The 22,108-nt window shown below is 38.3% G+C and overlaps 2 protein-coding genes across 2 annotated transcripts; one reads left to right on the forward strand and one right to left on the reverse strand.

Annotated features, from left to right (window-relative positions):
- Nucleotides 1–154: 154 nt before the first annotated feature.
- Nucleotides 155–4,807, reverse strand: LOC146462109 (uncharacterized). Its single transcript, XM_085086012.1, has 3 exons — nt 4,439–4,807; nt 1,559–2,641; nt 155–1,032 (listed from the first exon to the last, which is right to left on the reverse strand). Exons 1-3 carry the CDS (start codon nt 4,666–4,668, stop codon nt 828–830), a joined length of 1,518 nt encoding a protein of 505 aa, XP_084942138.1. The 5' UTR covers nt 4,669–4,807; the 3' UTR covers nt 155–827.
- Nucleotides 4,775–21,371, forward strand: LOC146462110 (uncharacterized). The gene is made up of 13 exons (XM_085086011.1): nt 4,775–5,007; nt 5,130–5,285; nt 11,511–11,648; nt 13,090–13,663; nt 14,059–14,852; nt 16,184–16,300; nt 16,992–17,078; nt 17,702–17,824; nt 17,924–17,997; nt 18,315–18,404; nt 19,349–19,402; nt 19,666–19,713; nt 19,835–21,371. The coding sequence occupies exons 1-13, from the start codon at nt 4,885–4,887 to the stop codon at nt 20,190–20,192; spliced, it is 2,736 nt and encodes a 911-aa protein (XP_084942137.1). The 5' UTR covers nt 4,775–4,884; the 3' UTR covers nt 20,193–21,371.
- The last annotated feature ends 737 nt before the right edge of the window (nt 21,372–22,108 follow it).

The following is a 22,108-nucleotide window of genomic DNA, read 5'->3' on the forward strand; positions in this document are numbered from 1 at the left end:
CCTCTTAACGAGATTTTTACATCAGAAAATAAATATAGCAACTTGTGTGACTCCACTACAAAGGTATCCCCTGTAAGGTTGGCTGAAGTCGAAGGGAACAATAATTCCTAATTTCCTATACGCGACTTAAGATAATAACAATAAAAAAGGAAACTAAATCTGGGTGCTTTTCATACCTGTATATTAAAACGTGACAATTTTCAGCAAAATGTTTATGATATAATATGCCATATGACTGATTAAATATTTTCTTCTATATATGTAATACTTCTTTTCTTTAGGATTTTTAAGAAACGTTCTGAAAAATTCCGGCGAGGAAACGCTTTGATTTCCCTTAAATATTCATAATTCACTTTGTCTAATATGAGTCTCATTACTCATCTCTCTCTAAAGAGAGATCGGCAATATTCATTATTCCGAATGGTTACAACCCCAACGGTCATAAAATGCTTATTTTTAATCATTTTTTGAATTGTGATTATTTCACTTTTGCACTTCCCAAATAAAAGTTATTCTTTTTATAACAGATACGAAAATACATGTACATGAAAATATGTCGTTCCAGAAAATATCCCTACATCCCCAACGAAAGGTTTTTTTCGTTTTAAACCCGCCACCTCTCCGGAAATTCCAATTTAGCGCCTTATTTTCCTTTAAAAAGCTTGGCTTTTGATACTCCCCACCCCCTATGAATTTCCAATGACCCTCCATGGGGTGAGTGTGGATATTTTGTGGAACTACACAATCAATTTTTAGGACAATTTTAAATGAGGATTTTGGTGATGAAGGTGAATTTTTCCAGTCTGAGAAAGCACAATGATAGGAACTTATGCTAATGCTTTTTCTGCAAGTTGTATTTTCTCTTCAAGGTCTTGAGGATTTTTTAAAAGATTTTCAATGTCTGTCACACTCATTTCTAACAGCATTCCCGTAATTTTATCGGCATTTTCAGGATGCGATTCCTCAATTCTCTGATACAGTTGGTCTCCCAGCTCTTCCTTAGTAAAGTATTCTTCCTTTTCAGTCGATTCCCTGTAAATGAAACACACAACGTTTAGTCAAATTAGTAAATTGCTGTGGGATCCACATTTACATGACAAGGCAAGTTGCTGGATACGAGGGCCAGGCCTAAAAGAAGGCAAGGATGTGTTGGAGTTTGGTAGTTTGAGTCAGGTCACTGCATCATATTACCGGCCATATTACAGGAAACTTTCTCCAGGTGCCTCTCTAACCTTGTGTATGAAATGCATCTGAAAGCCAACAGAATCCCATTTTGTGGGGAACTATTTTTTTTTTTTCACACTTTTTGAAAGTAACGAGAGTCGTTACACAGAACATAGGGATCATCAATAACTTTTGAAGTAGTTGTCAAAGCTAGCGAACTGGAATGTTGTTGTCTGAGACATCTGAGACATGAGCATTTAAATGATGAAACACAAAGCTGGTGGCTACTTCAGTTCAAGTGGTTTCACAAACATTGCTGGCTGGCTGGCTTGACTATGCAATGGAAAAGTGAAACTTGTAAATTGTATTAGTATATGTGTTCTCAGAATTTTACCTGTTTGAAATGGCTGTTTCAGATTTGTGCTCCTCATCCAATATTGTGTCAATTTTCTCTTTCAACAGTTGCTTATTTAATACCAAGGTTTCCAGAGTACAACAAGCTTCGTTAGATTCCACCAACATTTCTGTTAATTTTTCAGCCCTCTCAGGATACCATTTGTGTATAACACTATACAGTTGCTGGGCTAATAATGAATGCCTTGTTCTTGAGTCAGGTATTTTCTTATCTTCTTGTAAAACAAGAGGAATTTCTTTTTCAGAAGTTGTTTCAGTAAGAGTTTTGGCTGCATGTGAGGCCTTCTCTTTAAGTGCAGCAGAATCTTTAAGCAGTAAATTCAGAGTTGTAATATCCAGTTCCAAAAGCATCCCAGTAATTTTACCCGCTTGGTCTGGGTACCACTCACTAATTATATAATACAGCTTTTCCCCAAGTAGTGTTTTCTCTGACTCCTGTTCTGCTAAGGATGCCGTTTCAGGTTTTTCTATCTGATTGTTTAATGCCTTCAAGGCTTGATTCACTTTCTCTTCAAGAGCAACTTGGTCTTTAACAATAACCTCCAACTGTTCTGTGTCTATCTCCAGAAGCATTCCTGTAATCTTTTCAGCATGTTCTGTATTGAGTACACTAACCAAACCATATAGCTCTTCTCCAATAACTAACTTATCACAATGTTGTTTTGGCACAACTTCAATCCGACCATTTTGCATTGGTTCAGAAGTATTTTGCAAAGCCCATAAGACTTCTCTAATCTTGCTCTCTAACAAGTCTGCATCTTTGATCAGATTTTCCAAACTTTGAAAATCCATTTCTAACAAGATTCCTGTTAATTTTTCAGCATTGTCTGGGTCTTGATTTTCAATTAAGGAGTATATAATCTCTCCCAAGGCCTGTTTATCTTTGGCAGTGCTATACTGGTCTGTAGACACTCCAGACTGATTAATTTTCTCGCTTTCTGGTATGCGACTTTTATCACTGCCTTGCAATTCCTGTAAGTGCAAACGTCCATCATGAAAATCGTAAGGCTTCTCATTGGTGTGATTTCCACTGTCTTTGTCCTTGGTAAACTCATAATTTTCCCTGTACAAAAAAAAAAAAAATTACTTGTAATTTGTGAGGAATGGTAATCTAACTATTAAGTAATCACTGTATGCGCTACTATATAGTTACAGAAACAAAGCTCTCCGCCAAACAAGCCATGCCTTTAATATCAAGGTAAAGCCCTTCTCAACCGATGTGGCCCACACATGCTGGAGCTTGGTAACTTTATTTATACACAATAAGTCCTTCGGCAAAGATTATAAAGAGATAAAAGATAAAATATATAACCAAAACCATCCCTAACTAAACTAACTAACCTAAAACACTATTAACCACAAACTAAAAGCTGCTTTACAAGGATGCTGTGTTAAAACTCATTCAAAAGTGTGGTGACATAGATTAAATTTAAAATCATGTAAAGATGTTGCTGCACGAAGGTCACTGGATAGGCTGTTCCACAACCTGGCTCCACTGTAAGAGAAACTCTTCTTTTTAAAGAAGATTTTCTCTTATATTTTAAAAATAATTGGTGCAGGGCTGTGGAAGAGCCAATTTATTTTGACCCTGTTACTCTAACACAAAGTGACTGGGGTGCAAGGTTTCTAGTCAGAAGAGTGTCCAGATATCCAAAGAGGATGCCCATGTACTTCTTGAAAATGTTCAGTGAAATTTGACTTAATCTGTTACAGCAGTTACCAATAACACATAACTGATACACATCCCAACCAAAAAGTCAAAGAAGTACCACACCACCCGACCCCCCAGGGTAACGGCAACTCTAAGGAAGCAGAATGCTGAACAGACCAATCATGAACCATGGACTCTCTGCTTGTGTTTGAGAGTCCAAGGTAGTACTAAACTACACATACGAAGTAGTGATCACTACTTTGTACATGGCTTCCTTCCCCCTATAAAACTAATTAAGGCCTCCACCTCCCTTGTCTTCCTTGAATAATATCATTTTCTGCCGGGTTAAATATGGAAAATTTACTTCACTATTTTCCATATTGTAATTATACCAATTAAAGCATCCCAAAATAATATATTTTACAACTAAATAATATTATTGGATAAAAAGATTCTTCAGAAGTGGATTAATTACAGTTAATCCCTGGCTGATTTGATTTTGGAACAGGCGTTCAAGAAATCAAAATTGCTATTCTGATGAAACTTACAGTTTTTCAGCCGTTATTTTGTCTCAGAGCCTTAACTTAAGTTTATAATTCTTCACTTTTACCATGGTGAATTCTCCCTCCTGTATAAAAGGCCTGGGCTTTAATTTAAGTTGTATTAAGCTTGAAAGGACCTTTTTGCTAGAGGCTTTTTATTTGCTGTCTGGGGGTGCTTAAAGAAATTTTATATCTCAAAATGAATTGGGTTTCACAATGAAAACAGCTCTGTCAAACTGGATTAAGCATGATTCATTGTAAATTTTTACTGGCTTTAGGTCTATTTGCGTGCTTGGAAGAAATCAAGACATTTCATTTAATACATCGATCTCCCTCCTCTAAAGAAATGGAATAATTTTAAGGGAAGGGAAAGGTTAGGTTTAATACTTTAAGATGAGAGCAAGGAATAATAATGATCAAATAAGCTTATAGGAATCAAAGAAATCTCGAAAACCTTTTAACGCGAAATAAAACAAAAATTAATTTAAGCTTAAATGACAAATAATTCATGCCTTTCGTTAAGAACAAGCTCTGGATAGGACAAACAATTCCCAATATTAAAGCATTTCTCAACAGCTGGTAAGTGGCACAGAGCTTTCTGTCACGCGATGACCAAAAAGATGACAAAGCAATGTAAAAGATGTGGAGTCATAGCACAATAGCATACCCTTCGGCGAAATTCGACGTGGAAAGGTTCTTTGCAGCTTTGTGAATTCTGGCCACCAGCTCTTGTCGAGTTGTTGACGTTAGAAGCCGTTCCAGATCATTATACTCGATTTCCAAAAGCATCCCGGTAATGTTCTCGCTACTTTCTGGATACATTTCATGTACTATTTCGTAGATTCTTTCTCCAAATTGTGCCTCTTTTTTCTCGCGTTCGCTCGCAGAATTTCCCATTTTGTTGTCGAGTCGACCTCAAAGTGACTCCTCTTGGGTAGGGTGAGTTTGATGCTGCTATTGTACTTTCAGGTTTTGTTATACCGGTAATATTTGTTGTATTGTTAAGAATATCCTAACTGATTTTAAGAGAATGTGTCAAAATTTTCATAAAAAAATATCAGCTCTTTCTTGCATGAAAAAGTTAATAATCATAACAAAAATATTTAATTGTACATGCAAAGTATATTGCATACTGACCCTCCCCTACTCAATCACGTTTCTATTTGTCACCAGATCACCTTTCATCGCCTCGGACAAATGAGGGTTTCAAAAATGGCGCGGGAAGATGACTTTGAGGTGATGGTCTCTTTTCTACACAATTTTTAAACCTCTATTTGCAAAAATGCATTATTCTATACGCTTGCTTTCAGTGGGTAGTGACCTCAACCTAACAAAAATGTAATTATTTGGAATTTTAGGAGCATTATTTGGAAGAAATGCCGCCTTGTTTGCGTGATTTGTTTAAGCAAACAAGCTGTGAACGAGACAAACGCTTTGCAAACAACCCTCGTTCCTCGACGGAATCTTGCAAATCGGTTTTGGAGGTCAGTGGAATGAAGCTTCCTCCTCCTCTGGTAAGAAAACGTAATGCTAAAAGTGAAATTCCGGTGTTGAGTTTCGGGGAAACAAAGATTTCGACTCGAGCTTAGCTTTAATAATTCTCGCTCTGTTGACACAATTTTTCGCGTCATCTCTAATTCTGGGGTAAACATTTATGGCGTTTAGTGCATTTTTCAAAACGTTTCACTTTTTGGCAGTGTATGTGTCCGAGAAAGATTGCAAAGATATTTTGCTTTCACTTTAAATTTTACACGCTGTTATTAAAAGTGTAAGCTACATTGTCGGATCACGCAAACAGACTAAAGTTTTTATGTGTTTTATACAAAGCTCAGTTGGCAGCTTTCCTAAGCAACCCAAAGCAATGTTGTTGGTATTTTCTTTAAGATATTCAAATGTTCTTGCATGCATATGGCTTCTGTTATTTACCGGACGGGTGCAATATCCCTCATGCCTTCCCATAATTTAACATTTCTTAATTATGTACAACTTGTTGTTACGAAAATATTTTTAAAAATTGCATATAGACTTTTCGGTGTGCGTAATTTAGTTTTGTGTTAACCTTTTATGCCTTAAATTTTCTGAATAATAGATTTCTTCTCTGAGTCACTTAAAACTGGTCCCCATGGTGCCATTAATTAAGCAGCACTGACATTAAAATATAACATTGTACAATTGATCGTTATTATACAATATTGATCCTGGCATGCATGACAGAGTATGTACATGCTTATAGACCTACAGTTTTAGGTGCAAATGGGAAGTTTAGGAAAAATTGAAGAACAGCTCCCCATAAACCTACCCTACGAGCAGAGGTTCCTTGGTCACTCAATCTACCAATGGGCGAAAACGTCTGTCTGATTCTTTGACTTGCCACTGTCCACAAACATGGACGAACCAATTATTAAAAATTATGGTTTCTAACCAGCTGTCAAATGGTTTAACTGGCTTGCTAAAATGTCGCGCAGAAATTTGGTTGGAAATTGGGAGCCAATGGGATTTTGTTTTGTAAATTGTTACTTGCGAGTAGAACGCTTGGTTTTTTAAGCCATTTGGCAGCACTTAATCCAACGTTTTGGTATTTAAATGGTTAAAATTGCTGTTGGGCACTAAATATTGATCGATACCTTGAGTGTGTGAATACATTTGTGACTGTTGTTGGGTGAGAACTTCATTTAAAGTGCCCATAATTGAATTTTTTTTATTTTCTCATCTGAATCTTTACATTACACGAAGAACGTCCGAGAAAAAATTTTTCGATTTGCATTTGCGAATTTTTTATGAATTTTAAATCCTATTTTATTGCGGTCCACCCGCCCCGCTGATGAGAATGCCGACAGGCTCACAATAGGGCCACGTGACATGGTCTGTGACGTACATTCAGGAACTCTCGAGTCTATGCACGCTCACTTGACCTTCAGTAAAGTACATTCGCGGCAGAAAGAAAATCGTCAGATTCACCGGTAGGAAGGAAAAACTTAGCTCCAAATAAGTATATTCCATGGCAGAAAACTTATATGACACGGAAAGTGAGCAAACCGCTGAAGAAAGCAGCTAGGACGAATTTGAAAGCGTCGAAGTCGAGGCGATAGATGGCGTCCACGAAACAAGTAATACGTGTGAAGATGATGATACACTCGAACCGTACGCGGACGAGCCGATAGCAGACGAAGAATGGCTAAAAAGATATCGCAAGGAACAAGAGGAGAAGGGACGACTTGAGGAAGATTTAACGAAACGCTTGGAGAATAGAGTGCGTGTTAGTGGATGGTACAGTTCTCACCTTGCATTTTGCATACGCGCTCTTCATTATCATCTGTCAAAACTATGGCCAAGTACTCAGACACATACATTCGAACGAATTATTTTCCATGTAGATGTACTTGTGGTAACTGTAGCCGTGATCTGCTAGCAAATATCAGCGAATGCTACTGCTGCAAGGAACTCGAAGGCAATTGGGAAGCGCTGAGTAGCAACATTGTTCTCGCGGAACTACAGGAAGGACACGTGTTGAACTGTGATAATAATAGCTTGTCTCGTTCTCTGAAATTTCGGCCGTAAATTTAATTGTAGGATGGAAGTTGTTAGCTTGTCCAATGAACAGGTTAATTTCCTTTTTGTCACTGTCCCACAGTTTACGAAATCCATTGTATCTTTTAGGCGCATACGTCTTGCGAAATGTTCGAAGTCTAACAAGAGTTGGCGTCTAATGTAATTCGTGTCTGTCACCGGTGCCGGGACAAATTTGAGCCCTTTAGAAATAACGCTAACAGGCTGTCGCTAAGTTGTTTGTTTGAAAAATTCTTCATGAATTTCTCGTGTTTTTCTCTTTGTGTCTCAATCCGGTTTTTTAGCCAATTTTTTTTTCTGCGCTCTTTGCGCTTGTTATTTGTTTTGTGCCCTGTTTTTATTTTGAACCCCCGTTGTGGTGGTTAGGTTTTCAGAGATAAAGCTGTTATACTTTTCAACATTTTTATTGTTTGCAGAATTCTGCAACACATGTGTGTACAATATTTGTTTGAGCTCGTTGAATTCTTGCTGCAGTTTATCTACCCTATCTACATCGTGGTTTACAATGTTTTCTGTGTTCGCCGAGTGCGACTGTTCTTGCATCGATCTATTTACATCAGTGGTAGCATTTGTGCTAGTATTTTTTGAGAGCTCGGTCTCAACAAAACTTCGCGGATCTCACGATCTATGAGAATATATACCAAAACAATTGAAGGGCTGGGAGCATAACCGACTTATGTCGAATTTCAGCCCGTTTTCGATGTTGCTCGGATTTGTCCAAACTTTTGCATGTGAACTGCAATTTGATTGAAAACCATTGTCCAGTATTTTTTTCACACCGCTTTGTGTTTCGTATTAATGCCATTGAGAAATTTTACCATCTTGTAAAGATATATCGGTAACATTATAGACACTGGATGACCAAAAGGACAATGCACTGAGTATTAAATACTTGTAATCAATATACACTCGTTGTCTTTGAAACATGGCACACGAAAGCAGTCTTTTTCGCGGGAGCAACGAAAAGAATGCTGTCACGCTTTTATTTGATTCTGTTACAAACTACTACGTATGTGACAGGAATGTCAGAAATGTAAACAGTTACATTCTCCAAGATAAAATGTGTCCATTTCCTGGTGTAAAATCCAGCTTTGTCCCGTTTGTCGACATATCACTCTTGATAACGCAAAATACTAGCATTCTACACGATTAACAGGAAGACATGTAGCCATTTCAACGATTAACAACGATTAACAACAATTAACGGCAGTTCTAATAAAAGGTACTGACTATCTATTCTTTTCACAAGCAGTCGGTGTTAACCGTTGAAAATCTATGTTAATCGTACTTTTATTGAATCATTGCCTTGAAATTGTCAAGTTAATCGTTACATACCAAATTTCAAGCCTGGCAAACCACAACTAAGGCGTGCAAAACACCTTGCACATGGCGGGATTAATGTCTCTGATGCTCCCGCGGGATTTGATAATCGAATTGAAAAATTGGCCACGGCACAGTCGTCACTACCAAGGAGGGATTCTTTGGACAACATTTCCACCAGTTCCTGTGAACTACATTCGTCAATTTCATAACTTTTCAAAAGATCCATAGATGTCGTGCGTTTACAAACTTCACCAAACAAAAGCGAAACCAACTAGCCAGTACGATACGCAAGTTGTTTATCCCGACTGCCTTGCTCTATTTTGGGCTTGTTACAACCCGCAAAAGCAAACCATGATATCATCTCAAACGTTATTTATAGAAACAACAACTGGTGCGACTAAACACGGCTCGTGGACAGTGGAAACTTTTAGGCTACCGATAATTTGGAAAACGAGTCTGGCGTGGACAAAACCTGTCAAGAAATTTGCCCTCCAAGCGCGTTCACTTGTAGACTAGCAAACTACCAAATCCCCCTCCCCCTCCCCCTGACTCAATGTTGTCTTTTGGGTCACGAACAGTTTCCTGGCAAGCATCACTTCCCATATCAACATTGCATAAGGGGGAGGGGGGGAGAGACAAGTAACTGTGGTAGAATTATGAAGGGAGAAACAGTAAGTGTGTGGCTTTTTGCCTGTCTGTGTTCGGTTGTCATTGCATAGGGGGAGGGGGTGGGAGGGAGAAGTAAGCAAGTGGTTTTTGTTCTGTTCATGTTTGGTTTTCTCTAGGAGTTTTGTCCATCATTGTAAAACCGCGAAATGTTTTGAAAACCAGGGAGAGCCAAAATTTGGACAAATCCAAGCGAAATCGAAAGGCGGGCTAAAATTCGACATAAGTCGGTTATGCTCTCAGACCTTCAATTACGCCATATTCTATAAAACTTGCGACTGAGTTAACAGTGAGGTCAAACTATAAACCTCAGAAGGTTACAACGCTTAGAATGTCACAAGCGGGTGTGAATATTCAGCATCGAAAGCTTACCATTCGCTTTTCCCAGCTCCTCTTCGAAGGTGGCTCTTGGTCTTGGTCTTCCTTTCGCTTAGCTGTTTTAAAGGATAAACACAAACGCGATGTCATCCTACTTCAGTTCACGTTTTAAGTTTAAACCTGAATTCATCAGCCTTGTGAAATCCTCGTCATTGAAGTCCATCGAGCACAAGGACGAGGTCTTTCCAGGCGCGCGTCCACATCTTCCTCCGCTTCAGCATAAAATCGATCCATTTCTTTCGCCTCCTCAGTCTTTGTGGGCATGTGGTGCCAAAGAAAGGAATCCTGTGCATGCTTATTCCATTCGCTTCGTCTTTGATGTTTCCACATCTCGCTGCAGAATATCTTTCCGGCATTTTCGAGAAACGTGCAGAAATACCGCGACTTGTTTTCAGTGAGATCCAGAGAAAGGCTGAAGTCACGTGTTCCTGAATCTACGTCACAGCTCTTGCTAAACCGAGGGGAGACTAATGCGAATGGTGGGCCAAAATGGCGGCAAATTTGAACGTCTTATAAAATTCATAAAAAATTCGCGTTTTATGCAAATCGAAAAATTTTTTCACTGAAGTTCTTAGGATGATGTTTAGATTCAGATAAGAAAATAAAAAAATTTCCGATATGGGCACTTTAAAACATTTGAGATGGAGTTGTTGATGTGGCATGCTGAAATGCAGGACTGGAATTGATGATTCATATGGTGTATTGTGGCATACATCGCGTATACATGATATGAAATCATACAGATGTTCGCAGAGGTTTCTCATTTGTCTGCTGGCACATAGGGTGATCTGATCCTCTACCAGCAGGGTAGAACAACTCTAGCTTTGCAAATACTGACAAAACTTCCCAGGTGCATTATATAGACTTAAAAGCCTAAAAAGTGTGTAATCAGTATGTACATTCCTAGCAAAGGAAATTTTTCCCACATCAAACTTACAGCTTTTTGTGACTTTTTAATTGGTAGCAAGATTTCTTCTAAAAGACTTGTTTACTTCTCTCTCTGATGTTTCCTAACATACCCAAGCTTTGAAGCGTGGAATTAAGCAATGATATGGCTCCATAGGCTTGACTGAAGTGATATTTGAAATGATTTATTTTCTTCTGTAAGTGTAGTAGAGTTGTTGTTTTATGTGACCCAAATGCTAATGTTACGTTGGCATGACCAAAGATCACGTTAGGACTACTTATTGTACCTTAATTAAGCCCCCTCTCTGGATGGATTGAACACATGTTTCAATAGTGCATTGTAACTGTTGTATGTAGGAGATCTTGGGCAAGTTTGCGGAGCCATCCCACGCAATTGCTGCCAAATAACAGTGTTCCAGATAAGAGAGGGGTCTCAGGTCAAAAACCCGAGAAGCCTGGCTTCCTGACCCGACAAAATGAATGGCAAACTTAGGAAGATTTAGAGAGAGCCACAGCTATTGACCCCTCAAAATTCTTCATTGACTCTCTGATTTTGAAAGTTATCTGGAACACTGAATTTATAAATGCCCAGAAATCAAGTTTAAACTGTGTGACATGGTTCCCTGAGAAATCCACCACTACATAAGCTAAGCCAAAGTTCTAACATGATAACAAACTGTCTGTAGGCCAAAGGAGAGCATTTTTGGTGAAAATTGGACTCTAAATGCCAAACCATCACTTAAACCCTTTTTCAGCAGGTCCTTTGATTAGTCAATTGATAGTTTTTTTTTACTAACCAACCAACACACTTTTACAAGAGATGGCCTAAGAATGTCTGTAAAGAGGTAGCTAGTCTAAACTAAGATAAGTTCATTGAAGAGTGCAATAATTTCTTCTAGCTCACAGAAGAAGATAGAGCTAAGATGCGTCAGTACAGACGTGAGGCAGTAAAATGTGAAGCCAGAATGTTTGAAAGAAGAAGAGAGAAGTACTCCGACTTAATCTTACAAGTCATGTCTGTAATGGACAGGATTCAGGTAAATCCAGTCAGCCGTACTTTAACCTAATCGTAGCTGTTACAAGTGAGACTGATGTACAATGTTTGTTTTCGAAATTGGCGTACTGACACAGTGTTTCAGATAAGAAAGGGGTCTCAGGTCAAAAAACCAACAGAGCTGGCTACCTGACCTGGCAATTGAAATGTTAAACTTAAGAACATTTGGAGAGACTCATCCCTACTAATCCCTGTAAAGTTCTTCACTCAGACTGCTATAACCCTTTAAGCTGTAATAGTGATCAGTATCAAATTTCTCCTTGTGTTATCAATGCTTATTCAACCCCTGACCTTATGAGAATTAAGGATATGATCACCCAAGGTGAATTTTCTTGATATTTCAAAAACTTCTCCCTAGTGCTTTTATAAGAAAAGTATGGGGACAAGATAGGAGAATTTGTTCCTTGATATTAGGGGTTAAAGGGTTAAGAACTCATTGCAGCCTGTAAGCTTAAATTACATAGTTACAATACAAACTTAAATATAGAAACTATGTATGTATTATAAAGCATCAAATCACAGAGGCTAGAATGAAACTATATTATATATACTACGGTACCTAACAATAATATATAATTAAAAACATAATCACAAGAGTTTTAGACTTTTAAAAACTCAAACACATAAAACAACTACCGTATTTACTCGAATAAGCGCCGCGGCGCTTATTTAATTTTTCGTGTCTCTTGTGCGGCGCTTATTCGAGGGCGGCGCTTATTTGAGGGCGGCGCTTATTAAAAGGCTCATACCACAAAGCCAAAACATTTCGATTGTACAAGCAAACGCTGACAATCTCCTTACTGCAACAGTTACAGGGAAGAGAAAGAGGGAGGTTGGGCTTGTCGTACCGGCGAAGTTTACAGCCTTCACGCAAGAACTGAAGAACGCGAACATTTTGAAGAGAGAACTGAATGAAAGAGCATATTGAGATATACTCACTTCGAACTGAAAAACATCACTATTGATGAAAATAAATTCTCATTGCTGGCTTACAACCACATTGCAGCGATTACTGTGTATTTTTATCATCTTATGGAAATACTCAAATAAGCGCCGCACCGGAGCTGCGGCGCTTATTCGAGGGCGGCGCTTATTAACCATTCCATTCCATGTGCGGCGCTTAATCGAGGGCGGCGCTTATTCGGAGGCGGCGCTTATTCGAGTAAATACGGTAAATGATTACTTACAACTAGAAAATAATTAATGTCATAAAACACTAGAATAAAATAGAAATGACTGTAAATTATATTATGTATCACTCTCTCTCTCTCTATATATGCTGCATATGAGTACAAAATGCTTTGAGAGAACTGAATTAATGAGGTATTTCCTGGTCTGGTTATTTCTTCCTGCAGGGCAACATGTGAGGTGGCATAAATCACTGCCTACTCAAGTTTCAACCAAATTTTATTTCATTTTCTTAGGAACAAAGAGAAGCAGAACATGGACACAATGAAAGTGTAAGAGAGAGAACTCTCACCAATGAAATTGGTGAAACAAAAGATACCAGCAGAACGTCATATGAACCTGATCACAGAAGGCAAACTTGGGATGTTCCTATGGGTGGAAGAAATTCAAAACAGGAACAGTTTACAAATTCCTTTCCAGATTGGACTGAAAAACAGGGCGACCAATCCAAGAGAGTTGATAGCCAGATGAGTTATTTACCAAATTCGGATGAGTCAATGCTTGTCACCTCTGATGAAAGGAGAATACTCAAACACCAGTTTACAGGACAAGTGGATTCTAGGGAACAAACTCGAAGAGTGCCACTGGGATTTGTGGGTCCAGATCTTCCTCTTAGCTCTACAATTGATAAAGATGCTTCTGATTTAAAGAGGCCATTTCCACAAGGGCTTTCTGTTGCTTCAAATGGAATGTTCTCAGATAGCACATTAGACGCAACTCAGAGGAACAAATCACTGTCATTTCAGCAAGATAGGAAAGGTTTGGAGTATGACTCTCTGGCATCTACTTCGTTGTCTGTGGCTTTTTCAGGTGAGTGAGTGAGTTTAGCATGAACATGTGATCATCAGAAATTCAGTTCTTGTGAGGTGCTAACCTACAATCATGCCCAATTTGGTACAGTGCTCTTGTTTCCTTTTATATGATTGGTCACTTGCTAAAATCAGACCAGGTAGAATCTTCCATAAGACCTTGTGCCAGCGGCCAATTTAGTGTGGCCATGGGAATCACATATTAAATTAGAAGAATTTCAACATTTTGGCAACCTGGGCCATACTGTCTCCATTGTAAAGTTAACTGGAATGGTTTTATTGTTAGTTACATCCCATGATTCATTGTATCTGTCAGCTGAGTTAAAAACACTAACTGTTAGCCAGATTGAAAGTTATGTAAATGGATATTTTACAGAATTTGTGGTTTCTTCACAGATTCTAGTAATGCTACACTGTATTCAGTGATAGAAACAGAGCCAAGATCAACTGTTCAACAACAAGCTCACCCGCAATCAGGAACAAATGATACCTATAATGGAGATTGTTATGAACAGCAAGCATCTACAGCTCAATTGAAAACTCCTCAGACCAATACAAGGTCTATGTCCACAAAACAAAAGCATGAACAGCAAAGACCAAAATCTGCTAGACTGTCAAAGGGACCTCCATTGTCAGACCAAGACAAGACCTTGGCAAATTTGGAAAAACTGAGACAAAAGCTTCTTGAAGAGAAGCAAAAGCACTTCGATGCTCTGAAGCAACAAGAGCTTAAAAGACTTCGAAAACAACAGAAAGAGGTACCAGTGGAGTTAGATCAGTCTTACACTTCTTCTCACTGCATTACTCATACACACACAACTGAGAGGCCTCGCTCTAGCTCCACACCTTCAACAAGGACTTTAGACTTCAAACAATCACCTGGAAATAGCCGGGTGATTGGCAGGTCATCACCTCTCCGCAGGCCTCTTTCAATGCCGCCCGGTGAAATGTACTCAATTCTTGAGCTCAGTGGGGAGAGTCTTGAATTTGATGCACATGACCATAGCACTGAACCTGAATCATCCTCCGATAAAGAGAACCATATTATGAATGGAGATTTGAGCATGAACAAGAGTAATGCTTTCTCCAGGAATGTTGCAGTGAGAATAAACAATGGACAAAACATGCATTTAAGCTCCTCTCAAAGGAGTGACTACAAGACCTCTACAATTCCAAGAGAAGGTTTTAAGGTATAGCCCTTATATTTAAAATATATCAAAATTAATTTACCTTTGGTCAACACTCACAATAATTGGACCTGATGCCTTAACAGCTGTCATGTATAATAAATATTACATGGGCATGTGGCATTTACTTACAGTATTTACATATACAATGTAGACTGATTGACAAGTTAGACTGAGTTAATTTCATTTGCAGTATATGCTTCAAACTAAAAAAAGAACTGTTGTCAGGTGTGGAATGCAAACCATAAACACTGTGTGACTCAGCAGAATAATGTCACAAACTAGAATAATTAGGGTGGCCAGGATGGAATAAAATGTCAAGTCAAGTCCTCTGGAATTAATGGTATTCAACATACAAGATTCAGTGTTCCAGTTGCTGGTGAAATGACCATCTTCTTCACTATCTCAGCCAGCTACTCTGCTTGGCACTTGTTTGCAAAGCATATCATTGTTTGGTTAGCCATCTACTTTTTATTAGAACTTTCTGACAACCCTGAGTTTACAGTACCACTCAAAAGTAAGTTACCACACTCTCACGAGACGTGATTCTCGTCTTGAGAGACGAGACAACCTTCTCACGAGAGCCTCTAAAAACTGTAAGTACGAAGCTTCATCCTCTTGCGACATAGAACATGAGCCTTAAAAGGGACAAAAATCATTTCATGTTTCAATCAAAGATTATGTAAATTTCACACAAAACCCATTGCTGACTTCATCTGGATTTTATAAAACCTGGAAAAATGCTACAGTGCGGTGAACATTGTTTTCAAATGTTGATTTACTTTTTGACTACTGTTTTACTGATCAGTTGAACCAAAATCCTATAACTTTTGTGATTTCCTTCATAAAGCCGTTTCAACTTTGATCGACCGATTCTTTCAACCAAGCTGAAGTGTCTGCAAGAATTACATGGCCTAGCCCTCGTCTCTCGAGAAACGAGACGTGACTGGCCAGTAACTTACTTTCGAGCGGTACTGTACCAAACTATATTCCATTGCCAGCCAGTTACTTTTAAAAGACAGCCATTGTAGTTAGTACAATGGTGTACTTTAGAATTTTTCCGACAACCCAAAGATAATTCAACAAAGGTCTTATACCTGACAATATCGCTGCAACTGTTGTTCATGCCCAAGGTTCTCTCCTTCCTCAAAAGGTTTTTAGAGTATCGATATAGACATTTACTAAAAGTATGATAAACACTTCTTATAATGCACTGTACCTGTTTCCCATACTTAACCACCAGGTCACTTTCTTTTTGCATTGGCCATAAAAGCCAGAACTTGCATCTTGTAAGCGAGTTGTAAAGAGCCTCATGGTATTGACATTTTTTGTAGTTTTTTGCGAGTAATGGAAGAGACAAATTTGCCAAACTCTCTGCACATGCTAAAGGATTTCTGACAAGGCTGTTGATGAAAACAGACAAAGTGCAAGGCTTGGTTAAGACAATTAAGGTAAGCAGTTTAGCTTGACAGTATATTTTGTATTAGAAAATGAACACTCTGTCTCGAGGAGATGAGAGTTTATCTCATCATCATCATTATCATTGTCATCACGATCATCGTCCTTCCAGCTGTCGTCACCGTCATCATCTTCATCATCATTGTTACCATCATTATAATAATCCTAGTGGCACTCCTCTTTGTACAGGAGGCCTTTTGGAAAAAGATGGTCCTGTTGGAAGATGTTCTTTAAGTAAAGGAATTTTATCCACAGCGCAATGTTGTTGGCGGAGGTTTAGAGGTCATTATTGTTGAGCATGTCAGACTTTCAACCTAAAAAGTTGTTGCTTTTTTTATGAGTCATGCTCACTGTTGTGGTGCCGTGTTCTTAGACAAGAAACTTCACCCCATGTTGTATTTCTTCATTTCGATGTGCACTGGATTAACATAGCCTCAAACTGATTGTGAAAACTTAAAATATGCTTTGAGCAACCTTGTGTTTGTCTGTATAGTGTCCCATCTTAGATGCTTTAAAGAAAATACACTATTTTGTTTTGGCAGTCAAGGCAAGCTTAAACCACCAGTCTGCTTACTGAGAAGTCAGACATGCTAACTTCAAATACATGTTTCCTTGGAGAGGAAGGGACAGAGGGAGGGTGGGAGAAAAAGGGTGAAGTTAACAAGTTGTGCTTTCATTTAACAGGACACCAGAGATGTTCTAGAGGATATGTCAAAAGAGGACACACAGACCGTGCAGGAAAAAATGTTGAAAGAAAATGTGAAGAGTCATGTATGTATTTAACAAAATTTAATAATTGTTAAGCAGTCGCATTGTGTACATGTATTTTTCAGTAAGTGGCAGAGGCATATGTGGGAAAAGAAAATCTGAGTCCTCCCAACAGGAGTCAAACCTATGACCTTACGATTACTTGTTCAGATGCCCTATCACTGGGTGCAGGTCAGGAGACTCGTGGGAGCTAGGCCATTAAACTACTGGTTCAAAAAGCTATTTCTGCTATTTTCTATTTAACCATAAATTATGTGAATCTCAATCTCAATACTTTGGAAGTGTATAATTATTAAAGAACTTTACAATTTATTGTAAGCTTGAACAGGGGCTCTCCCCGTAAAGCCCCAAAGGGTTTACTGAGAGCTCCTGCCCAAGCATAATTTAATATATGATTTGAAATGGGCAAATAAAAAAATGATTGATTGATGATTGATCGAATTTAAAAGTTTTGTTGAACTAAAGACATTACTTTTCTTGCTCACCTCTTGCTCTACCCTTTGTCCGACTGGAAAAAATTTTTGTGCTTATTTAGCCTAATGCTTGTTTTAGTTTTGCCTTGGGTAGACATTTTTCTTATGTTCACTGCACGTGCATTAAACAAATTTTTCCAATTATCTTGTCAGCTCAACGTGGCAAGGGGTAGTCTCCATGATGTCTTCTTTACAATTCATGTGAAAGAGAGAATGTCTTACATTGCTCACTCAAGGGGTGTAGCACGGGCAAAACAAGTCAAGAGAGTTACCAGGGTGAGTGACTTTGATCTGCAATGTGCAGTAAATTGATAAGCGTTTACTGATTTATAGAATGATGTCACTGAAGTACTAACTGTATTATATTATTGTCAGAGTTCTGCTGGTCAGTCAAAACTATCTGCTGTCACTTTACGAGCAATCCAGAGAAGACAGGAAGGCTTGGAAAAGTATCCTTGAATTTAACACTTCGGTAAAAAATTCTTCATATTTTCTTAATAATCCAACAGTTAAATGTAGGATTATCAGTAGTTATAAATGATCTCATGTTTGTAGATCAGTCTAAACCCTCCCGCACTCCCCCCCCCTCTTCCCCCAAAAATTGAGATAGAAATCTTCCCACTTTACATTGCACAAACACAATTAAATCTTCTCTCTTTTGTTGAAGATAGACTGAATTGGCTGAATTAGAAAATACTTATTGGATGAAAGGTCACTGTTTTATATATACCAGTATTTTTTTTTTGTCCTTAACCACTTACTATAGTCAAAGTTCTGTAAGGCAAACTGAAAATCCCAAGGTCAAGCCTAAACCAGAAGTTAGGGAAGAGAAGAAAAGAAAAAACTGGAATATCAGGTCAGTTCAGCTTTTATTACTACTGGTGGTAAACAATGGCTGTAAAGTGTGGGTTTCATTGCAGATGTTAGCACAGCGTCAACAAATTTGCATGACCATGAAAGCCCTATTTCCACAAAAAAGTAATTATTTAAGGACGATGCCTACTTTTGTAACTGCGCATACGCTCTGCACATCTCGAGATACTCAGGCTTCCTATGGGTGGTGCTTACCAATACAGGGATATTTTTGCACGGTTTAAAACTATGTGGAGAAAATGTTCAGAATCAACTTAGCAAGTGCTCTTGGTATCTAAAAAGAAAACTGGGGGTAACTAAGCATTTTTTAGAGATAATTAAGCTTCAATTTGGAGGAACATGCCATACATTTCTTTGTATTTTACTGCTTTTAAGAATAATTATTGTTGCTTAATTATTTCTAAAAAAATGCACAGTTACTCCCAAATTTCTTTTTGGATTTTAATAGCCCTTGTTAAGATCTACTTTTCCTGCATAGTCATAAACCGCGCAAAAATACTTCGGTATTAGTAGGCACCGTCCTTAATAATAAAATCATGTTACAATAAAGAAGACATGTAATGTAGTAGCTTTTGTAGTTACCAGTGTATTGCAAAAAGGGGGCCTAGCAAAATGAAAAAAGCCAACAGCAACAACTCGTGCAGAACTGGAGATGGGTGCTGGCAGTGAGTGGCGGAGGCACATACATTCTAATAAAAAGAAATAATTATAATTCCACTGGGTTAGGAAAATAATGAGATCCCGTTGTTGAGATGTAAATTATCTGGCAGCCAAATGCTCACCATACTATTAAATGTAGGCTTATTCAATTCTTGGAGAGTGAGACAATATTATGACTGAAGAATATCTTCTAAGTTGTCCTTGTAAAATATTATTAATTTTTTATCAATCGTAGCCTGTAACAGTTTTTTTTTCATCTATAAACAGAGTACTGAAACCGCAACTGGGGCATGTGTCGCCACCCCTACCAGACAGGACAAGGTACAGGTTTACTTCAACTTATAAATAAACAGTTTTTATTTATGTTGATGTAGTCAAAGAATTCAAATGAATATGTGTTTTTACTCCTCAAAGCGGTGTTAATCCTGTAACGTCTCTCTTTTATGTCAAGAAAATATTTCATATCCTTCTTCTCCTTGAATCTGGCCAACAAGATACAAAGATCCCAATTTTTTATGCACACGTCTCCACTCAAATCTTGGTGATTTTACTTATTTTGTATCCTCGTTTTACTACTCTTTTAGGTCTAAAAAACAAGCAAACAGACCCACTACAGCTCCAGACAGACCACTGTAAGTACACATCTACAGGCCTGGCCCCAGTTGTTCAAAGAGCGGATAATTTTATCCACTGGATAGGTTACTCTGATTGTTAGAATTTTTTAAATCTCGAATTGTTTTTTCTTTCTTTTAGAAATTCTAGGTTGCAAAAAGAGGAAACAGTTAAGCGTCCACAAACGGCAGAGCCAGTTCGTGCAAACCCTGACAGACCATCGAGGGTGAGCTTAGGGGGTGGCAATTCAAATCAACAAGCCAAAAGGCCTGCGAGAAAAAGTCTGGGAGGAATTCACCAACAGCCTAAGATGGTAGGGGCTTTGGCGAATACCAACCGCACTGTTCAACTAAGAGCGCAGAAAAGATTAAGCTTACCAGAGAGCGCTCAGCCAAGAGTGAGAGCCCATGTGGGAGCGCGTGATACGATACAAAGGCCACAAACAGCTTCTGAAGTCAAGAGAAGTGCAAGAACATTGGCTGCTAACTTTGCGAAATGATCAACAGTTCTGCCTCAAACATTATGATTCTGTTCATTGATAAACGTATAAAACTGACTGGAATAGATACGCCTGTTGTATCTTACATTAACTTAGAATTTGGAGGAATAAAAATGGGCAAAAAAATTCGGGAAATGTTTTAATGTCATCCTGGCATCAAGGTCAGATTAAAAAGAGTTGGAGCGAATGGGGGAAAAAGCCAATCTGAGATGGCAGTTGAGCTTATACACAAATTAAACAATACCTAAACAATACATAAATGACAGAAAGAAAAATGAAAGAGAAAGCAAGAAAGAAAGGAAGGAGGGAGGGAGGGAGGAAGGAGGGAGCTGCTAATTCTTAACTTGAGAATAATGCCAGAATATCATTAAAATGTTGTTCTTTTTCTTGCTTATTTTACTCTTAAATGAATACATAGTTAGTGTGTCCGAGAGTATTTAATGTGAACTGTTATGGTCATCCGTGCATGTAACAATTTTGGTAAAGTTCTTTCAGTGGTAGCCGTTGTTTTTCGTTTTGACACCTTTTCGTAGTTCTTGTAAAGCTGTTCCAACGACTTCCAACTTCGATTTAAGCTTTTCATGTTGCGGATGATCTTTCTGTCAGTTTGTTGTTCAAGACTCGTTGCCTTTGATCGAACATTAAAGCTTTACTAAAGAGGTTCTAACCCCTTGAAATGAAAGCACACAGCTATTGCTAAGTAGGCCGGAAAAAGTAACAAAAGGAAACGGTGGAATAAGTGTGCGATAGTGACTAATGTTCTCATTTCTAATTCACAGATATTTAAACCACTCTAACAACAAATGCGGAAATACCGGTATTTTTGAGGCAAGCACATTCTATAAACTTATAGCCACGACTTTCAAACAATCACAGCGTGTTTTGCTACCTTCTGTATAAGAGTCGGAAAAAGTTTTGTAGCCTATGTACTGTGGCAGGGCCTCTGTCTTTAAACTTGGATACACAATTGAATTTCTTATATGTGATGGTAATGCATAAAAATTTATTGTAAAGGCAGGCCATCTTTGGAGTTAAATAAAAATTGCATCAGTCGCTGCCGAGAAAATTTCCTATAAAAACTTGAGACTTGATAATTGTTTATACCCAGTGATGAAGGCAGTGTGCAAAAGGACATTTTCCCTTTTTGTAGAAATAAACTTAATAACTGTTCTGCCACTATTGGCCTTGCCTACTTTTTGCCCTGTAACAAGGCACGAGAACTTCGTGTTGAAAATTCTTGCTGATAAAGTGCTGTTTAATATTCTAATCTTGACACTACACTTTCGAAGTGGGGCGTGACCGGTTGCGTAAAGGCTCGAATATCGATTTCTGGTCGAAAAAAGCTTTTTCAGTTTTTTTTTTTTACAAAACAACTGTATAACACGTAACTAGCAAACGAGACCAAATGTGTCTCGTAAAAACCATACTTTAATTTGTTTTTGCACATTTTCCCACGTTTGCACTAATACCGTCAGACCCCTTACCACGATGAGCTTCTGGAAATTAACTTGACTTTCTTCATTTTCCTTTGCCATTTTGACAGTTTCTAGAGCATATACATAGATCGTAATGGCGGTCGAGTCTAACCAATGGAATGGCATTACCTAACTTACCGCCTTGTAAGGCATTGATATGCGTAACAAACTTGTCACCATTTTTTTTCTCTGAAAAATAAGTTTACTCTCAGGCCTCGTTCCACTCGCAACTGACGAGAGACCACAGAAACAGCAAAAATAGTGTCGTGTACTGAAGGGTCTGAAAATAAAAGCATACGGATGGAATATTCTTCCAAGCTAGAAAATCAATGTTCCCCTGTTCCCTAAAAAGACCCAACAGTTCCCTTTTTTCCCTAAAAGTTACTTCAAGATATCCCTTAGTTTCCTGAAAGTAAATGGCCAGTTCCCTTGTTCCCAAAA

The sequence above is a fragment of the Pavona decussata genome, unplaced genomic scaffold (genome assembly GCF_977016875.1).
Source record: "Pavona decussata unplaced genomic scaffold, jaPavDecu1.1 SCAFFOLD_191, whole genome shotgun sequence".
Taxonomy (NCBI): Eukaryota; Metazoa; Cnidaria; class Anthozoa; order Scleractinia; family Agariciidae; genus Pavona; species Pavona decussata.